We start from the raw sequence: 8163 nt of genomic DNA on the forward strand, positions 1-8163 counted from the left end.
TTGAACCCAAATTTGAAAGCCAAGCCAATTAAAGCTCAACACATGGTAACACAATAATAAATTATAATAATGACCCTTACAAAGTTGAATGCCAAGTGAATTTCAAACGTGACATGTTAGTATTTAGTTTAACATATCACTAGATTTTGACATTTGTTAGTGAAATGGCTAGGACAAGCACAAAATTAAAATGAAAAAAAAAAAATGAAAAACAATTAAATTTCTAAGGACTAAAATGAAACAGTACTAAAGAACAAAAAGAGATATTTTGGGGACACCAAAATGTATTTGTATTAATCGCTATATTAACCAAGTATTCTGCCGTAGTAAACGTCTTTGGTAGCGGTCTGTAATTTATTAAAGTCGCCTTTACAAACTAAAAGTCGCGTTATTACAACCATTTTAACGTTGTGAATCTTGTGATTAAAGAAAGAGAAAATAAACACGTATATATATCATATCCCACCCGCAACGCAATTCGCAGAAAACACATTTCTTTTTTCCAATTCGAATCCAACCCTCTCTCTCTCTCTCTCTCTCTCCGTGGCTTGGCTACACAATATCTGATCGAATCGGAGGGTCGAGAACAGAGCAGAATGGATCTAGAGGTGGTTGGGCGCCACGCGCTGCTCTTCGACGACGACGCCACCGCCGCCTTTATCAACACCAGCGACGCCCTCGTCGAGTGGAACTCGCTCTCCATCGACCGCTACGACGTGCGCCACCTCCTCTCCAGTCCTCCGCCGCCGCGTAAGCTCCGCCGTCACCACCGCTCCGAAGATCCTTCGCTCGACTCCGAGCTCGATCGCGAGCGTTACCTCGATTTACCGTCGCCGTCCGATGAAGATCAAGAACAAGGTAAAACAATTACGGCATGATTTTGCTTTTAATTGTTATTTATATATTTGGTTTTTTTTTTTTTTTTTAAAATAATTTAAAATTGTTTAATTCTCGAAAATGAAGAAGATGATGGAAATGAAATTCGTTGGATTGGATGGAATTAGATTGTTCATAATAACCTTACTCCAATTGTTCTTTAGGCTTCGGTGGATCAGGGTTTTAGGTTTTATTTTATTTTATTTATTTTTTAAAATATTATTTTAGGGATTAAATTTGTGTTATTGTGGTGACGACATGGTCATGTATGCCCTTTTTGGGATAAGATCCTCTCATTTGATCCGAGATAGTCTAGGGACACTAGTGTTGTGCCACATCTTTTGTTGTAACTCAAACTCTGACATGGTAGACGGTGAGTAATGGAGAAAAAGTGGCAGAATCCACTTGAAAGTGATTGTTCACCGCACATAGCCTACCATTTTAGTACTTTGCGGCAAAAAGTTTTGGTTGTAGAAGAATTGTTTAAACCTTCCAATTCCCTCCAATTTTAATTTAGACGCGCGGCACATGGAATTTATTTGATTTTTATGGTTTACATAGGCATTTTAAATGCCACTTGTCTTATACTTGTTTTAGTGTTCGTTGTACACGTTCTACACTTAGTTAGTGGAATGATAGAGTTGCAAATGTATTAAAAAAAAAAAAAAAGAAAAGGAAAAAAAAGAAGAATGTAAATTATGTCTTCAACTTGATATTTAGGGGTGGTTTTGATAGCAAACCCTATAGTTTCAAAAGTAGCATTAAACCTTAAAGTTTACAACTGTTACAGATTAAACCTTACAGTTTCACTAGTTTTACGTAGAACTTTGGACTTTTGGGTTTGATTAAGGGTTTAAATTGATATCATATTTTAAAAGTTCAAGGTTCAATTTCACACTATTAAAACTTCAGTGTTTAATTTGTAAGTTTTAAACTTCACGGTTTAATATTAAATGACCCCTAAAAGTATAGGGTTTACTATGTAATTTTTTCCCAAAAGTAAGTTTTTAGGACTTGATTGATTGAAATAGGGTTGAATTTCTGTGAGGGCTAGCTCTAATGGTGAAGCCTTGGTGTACCAAGTTTGAGGTCTAGTGTTTGAGTCGTCACTTACTTGATATAGGTGGCTTAAGGGTGGTTGCCTGTATCCTAGGTTTACTTCAGTGCCACTGCCACCAAAGGTGGGGTTGGAGGTTCCATGTCATAAAAAATAGTATGCTTTGATCAAGGAGAAAAAGGAGATGTAAAAGTTATAGAAGTGAAGGAATTGACAGACCTCGGATTTTAATCACCTGGATATGATTGTTAGTGGTGCAATGTTAACTCGGTTTCTTTTTATTTTATTTTATTTTATTTTTGGGTGGGGGGGGGTGGATTTAGCTGGAAAATTCAGAGTGTACTCTGTAATGCTTGTTTGATTATTGTTGAACATTTTGGTGTTGTCATTCTTAGGTTCCAAGAGGAAAGGTCAATCAAGTACCAATGAGTTCCTGTTTAAATGATACTTCCTCCTTCCATTAGAATTTTATAGGTATTCAAAATCCTCTGTGTGAGAGAGACTTACCAGTTAAAAAAAATAAAAATAAAAAAAAGAAGGGAAAGGCCGAGTGGCTGGTTGTTATGTACTGTTGCCTCATGGGTGGGGCTTATACACTAACCTTCATAAGTTAATTTTTTTTGTTATTTTATATTACTTAGACTTTTTGCCACAGGGCATAATGCCCCATCTTATATATATTATATATGTTCTTGGGTTGAATATAATATTTTGGTGAAGTGAGAGTTCCTTTTGGAGGGGAAACATTTTTGTAGTGCTCTCTCTTTTCAACTGCAATTTTGCTGAGTGATGGGGGCCAAGAGCCTTGTAGATCAACTGGCACCTTATGATGTTTCCAATGGAGACATCTAGGGTTCAAATCCTCCCACCCCCATTGAAACTATAAAATTTTGTTGAGTGATGGGTTTAGCTGCTTGTTTGCATTGACATTATAATTTTTAGCAACACACATTTCCCATTTGTAGGATGTGGTATAGTTTGCAACAGTTTCAATCTCAGAGAGACTACTTAGAGTATTCTTGCCTCAGTGTGTCGTTTTTTAGGTTCTTGTCTTTGCCTTCTCCCACTGATGTATTTATGACAACCTTATGGGCACAAAAGTCTATTTGAGATTTGATTTTAATATTTTTTGTTTCCAGATTTACAAGATGGTACCAAACCAGTAGTTGCTGGCGGCTATAGTGCTGTTGCCTTTTCATATGGGAACACTGATGAAGCAATCGAGCAAAAGAATAATGATGCTGAGTCTGGTTTTCGTCCACCCTTCCAAGTACCGGAGAGCTTACTTCAAAACCTAGTAAGTAACCTGCCCCTGTATATACCATTCACCTTTTACTTTCTTAGTATTATCTGAATATTGTTGTGTTTTCTTTTTTTGGATAATTGAACAGTCTGGCCAAATGATAATTGACTAAGGTGCATATGTTATTCTAAGGCTTACCATGTCTAAGTTTCAGATGCTCGGAGCAGGGATGGACTTCTTGTGAGTTGTGACCCAAGGTTGCCATCACGGGCACCTTGTTTCCTTTTGATGTCATGACAAATGGGCCGTGCAGGTGGGATTAGGATGATAGAAAATTGTTACTCTGTCAGGAATCTTTAGTACTCGACAGCAAGTTGGATGAGGCATATCTACATGGAGTTCTGTTTCTTGCTCGTTATGGTTATCCATATATATACATATAGATATATATCAGATTTAATGCGCTAATCTTGGGCTATAAGAATTATATTTTTTCAGACACTTTGCTATGAAAAATTCACATATTGAAAACGAAACTTTTTATTTGTTTTGTCTGTGTTTCCAGCCACCAACAGAGAAGGTTCATCAGATCATTGCAAGAACTGCTATGTTTGTTAGCAAACATGGTGGTCAGTCAGAAATTGTTTTGAGGGTCAAACAGGGGGACAACCCTACATTTGGGTTCTTGATGCCAGATCATCATCTCCATGCCTACTTTCGGTTTCTTGTTGATCACCAAGAACTTCTCAAGCCTGACAGTGGTGACAAATCTCTAGTAGAAAAGAATAACGCTGGTCTCGATCAGGCTGGTAGTGCTTTGTCTATCCTTGGTTCTGTATATGGGTCTGGAGAGGATGAGGATGGTGCAACTGAGGAAATTCCCGAATATAAAAGAAATGATTTAGAGGAAGCCGTCAATGCTGGTAATGTTACTGTTTCTCATGGATCAGTGCAGGCAGTCTCTTCTGTAAATGTAGCTGGGAAAGATGTGGCGATTGCCAAGGGTTCAGTTATGAGTTTGAAAGAAAAAGCTCCTATAATAAAACGGAATCGTTCCATCAGTACAGTTATGGTTGGAACTAGAAGTGGGGTCAGAAAAGAAGCTGATGCCTTGGGCTCACTTTGCACTGCTGGGGACAAATCACAGGCTTCTTTGCTTAGCACGCCCAAGGTTGAACAACCCATTGTGGAGCCTCCATCTGATTTAAAGAGAGTAGTTGACAAGATAGTCGAGTTCATCCTGAAAAATGGTAAACAATTTGAAGCTGTTCTTGTGGAACAGGATCAAAAACATGGAAGATTTCCGTTCCTTCTGTCATCCAATCAATATCACCCTTATTATTTAAAAGCTCTTGAGAAAGCTAAAGAGGTACGATTATCTGTTCCTTGTGCTCTACTAATTTTAGGCTGTTTCCATGAATCCATGAGATTCTTGTTGATAAAATGAAGTTTATGGGTTGCCATTTGCAAGAATATAGAAAAGGAAGAATGTGGTATAAGCATAATTTGTACAACTGCTGCTTGATAAATATGTTTTTTCTGTCTATTTGGTGCCAAAATTTGGTTTCATGTCAAACTGCATCTATAAATCATATTATTATGTTGCCTTTTAATGTTTTTCAGTGTGCATTGAGCGTACCATGTAAGTACTTTTGATTAATGAGTGAATATGTTTGGCACCGACTTATTTGGCATTTTGTTGAAAGTAGGTTAAAGTATGGTTGTACCTAGAAAAATTGAGGCTTTCAAAAGCTGTACATAAGCAAATAAGCTTAAAAGCTAAATGGAAAATCCAGTGACAAAAGGATACATCTTAATAGTTGAGGCGAGCACCTATATTTAATTCTATCTGTTTTTAATTTGACTTCAAATGCCAATATCATTGTCCTAAAGTTTTGTGGTTTGTTGTAATGGCCAATGACCTGCTCAAATGGAATCTCTTCCCCTTGTGAGAGCAAGGTGGACTGGTGGAGCGTGAGGTCATGGATTCAGGAGCCACTGCATCCTTATGTAATTACAAACAAAAAAGTTATGAAGTTTTTGTAACCTTGATGTTGTTAATCATATTGAATTTTGTTGTACTAATCTCAATGTATTTTGTTTTGTTGGAGAAATATTATGTACTGAACAAATTCCATGGGTTCTTCTTTGACCTCAAATTTAGTTGACCTATAAAATTCGTGAAAATCAAATCAAAATGGGTTTGAGTCTGTTGTTTTTGATAAATATTTTCAAGTTAGAAGCTCTCAGCTACCATGATATATCTGACTGTTTTTGCTAACTGATATCTTTTGTCGGTCCTTTCTTTACAGTTGAAATTACCTGGCAAGGGCTCTGATTCAATGGGGCATCAGGTGGAGAAGAAAACTGCTGTACCAAAAGAAGGTGATACTCTGTCCAGAGGATCTGCTGATCTTGATATACCATATAGTTATGACAGGAAAGAGAAGTTTAAGATGTTTTTTGGCAAATCAAAGAAGGATGGGCAGGATCCTCCTTCCAAAGCCACTGAGCCACAAATTGGAATAAGTATGGATGCAGCTTCTGCTGCTGCAATTCTCCAGGCTGCCACAAGGGGCATTAAGAATCCTAGTTTAGAAAATTTTCCTATGACATCATTAAATGGTATTGGTCGAGGCCCTAGCAGTGATGGTGGACACACCTCAAGCTTTGGGAGTCTCCGTTCATCTCAACACCAAAGTTCCATTTCAAAGCCAGATCAAAAGGGGGAGCCTAGTGTTTCTGTCCCTGTTGCCAAGGCTATTGCAGAGACAGCTGCTATTGCAGCTGCAAGTGAGGCTGACTCCTCTGAAGCATGCCTGACAAGAGAGCAGAAGCTGAAGGCTGAGAGATTGAAACGGGCAAAGATGTTTGCAGTCATGATAAAAAGTGGAGCTGCACCATTGAAAACGGAACCATTGCGTGGCTTATCAGCAGAACCATTAGGGTCTGGAATTTCTGGATCAGGTACTGAGGTTGAAAATTTTGTGGGCAAAGAAAGAGAAGGCAGTTCAGTTCCAATCGATGTGGATGATAAGATTGAGAAGTCTGAAAAGAAAATTTCTGTTGATGAATATAATGAACGGCGATCTAAGAGGAGTTACCGTTCTAGATCTAAAAGACATGAAGAACAAGAAGAAGGGGAAGTTGAGGAAGACAAAGAAGAGGAAATAGAGGAGGAACAAGAAGGGGAAGATAAAAGGGCTCACAAGCACACTCGGAAAAAGCACCGGTCTCATCGGTCTTCATACCACAGTAGGGAAAGGCATAAGCACCGGAAAAGACATTCTTCTAAGGACAAAGATTCTCGACATCGGCGTAAGTATGATGACTCTTCTGATGATGAGCATCAGTACTCTCGACATCGGGATGAGCATGATACTCCCTCCAATAATGAGCATCGGCGTTCTCAACATCGTCGACATCGGGATGAGCGTGACTCTTCTGATGATGAGCATCAGCACTCTCGACATCGGGATGAGGATGATACTCTCTCCAATAATGAGCATCAGCGTTCCCAACATCGACGTAAACATGATAGTTCCTCTGATGATCAACATCAGCACTCTCGACGACGTAAGCATCATAGCTCTGATGATGAGCATGAACACCGAAGCAGATCTGTTAGGCATAGGAAATCTCAGTCTGACAAAGAAATGGACTTGGAAGAAGGAGAGATTGTTACAAAATCAGATCAATCAAAAGCTAGTCAGGGTGATGTTGCTAGTCGGGAAGCTTCTGTTGAATTATCAAAATCATATCAAGATGGAGGGGCCCCATCTCAGCCCTCTGAAACCACCGAGATTTCTGATGATCTTAGAGCTAAAATTCGAGCCATGTTAATGGCAACCTTGTAAGTAGCATCACACATTATAATTTTCTTGTTTTGTAATGGTAAAAGTTTTAATCATTACCCTAATTTTAATGAGCCAAGAGTTCTTATATATTCTTGTTCCTTGTGAGTCATGGTTCTTAGTAAAATCTGTTGTGAATTTGAATATCTTGTGATGTTAGCTTTATTGTATACTAATTAATCTAATTAAGTTGTTCGTGGTATCATCAAGTTAATGTTGGAAATCAATACCTTCACTTCCACTTAGCACATCTTTTAGTTTCTTTATAGAAGTATTTGCAAGGAATGCGCATCATTAGAGAATCCACAGCAGTGGATCTATAATTTTAGCTATTTAGCACCAATAAAAAATTTACTTTATCTATTTTACCATCACACATGTTGCGGATTTATTTTAGCTTTCAACACAATAAAATAATATAAATATCATAATAAAATATTATAACCACTACAATAAAATAATATATCTTAATACCAAAAAAACCCACAGTACCAACTACAACCACCTCTACCATCAGCCACAACCACCACCAACTCCACCAGTCCATAGCAGGGGAAAAAAAAAAAAAAAAAAAAAACCCAAATCTCCAATCTTTTTCCTCAGCCATAGCCACCACCATAACCAGGAGGGGGAAAAAAAAAAAAGCCCCCAATGCTTGGATCGACAGAAAAACCCACAACGAAGAAGGTAGTGGCGGTTTCGACGATGAAACCCACGAAACCCACGACGAGAAAGGCAGTGGCAACGTTGACGATGGTCGGGCCGGCGGTAATAAACAGAGTGAGCTTGAGAGACCGGAGTTGAGAGAGTGAGCTTGAGAGAGATGAGCTTGAGAGATGAGATGACAGTGAATGAGAGAGAGGGAGAGGCACGGTCTGAGAGAGAGAGAGAGAGAGAGAGAGAGAGAGGGAGAGGCACAGTTAATATTTTAATCAACCGGCAAAATAAAATAATATATATTTTTGTAGCTCTCATGAACAGTGCACATCTATATGTAGATGTGCATTGTAGCAGTGGAGCTAAAAAAAAATAGATTTAGCTCCACTGCTGGAGCATCATTTTAATGTTTGTGGAGCTAAAATTTAGTATTATAGTATTATACCTCCACTGTTGCAAATACTCTTAGAATACAA

The 8163-nt window shown here is 38.3% G+C and overlaps 1 protein-coding gene across 1 annotated transcript; it reads left to right on the plus strand.

The window, feature by feature from the left end:
- Positions 1-424: 424 nt before the first annotated feature.
- LOC115955168 (splicing factor, suppressor of white-apricot homolog) lies at positions 425-7232 on the plus strand. The gene is made up of 4 exons (XM_031073224.1): positions 425-858; positions 3073-3230; positions 3742-4545; positions 5489-7232. The coding sequence occupies exons 1-4, from the start codon at positions 597-599 to the stop codon at positions 7031-7033; spliced, it is 2769 nt and encodes a 922-aa protein (XP_030929084.1). The 5' UTR covers positions 425-596; the 3' UTR covers positions 7034-7232.
- Positions 7233-8163: the final 931 nt, after the last annotated feature.

This window comes from Quercus lobata, chromosome 8 (assembly GCF_001633185.2).
Source record: "Quercus lobata isolate SW786 chromosome 8, ValleyOak3.0 Primary Assembly, whole genome shotgun sequence".
NCBI lineage: Eukaryota > Viridiplantae > Streptophyta > Magnoliopsida > Fagales > Fagaceae > Quercus > Quercus lobata.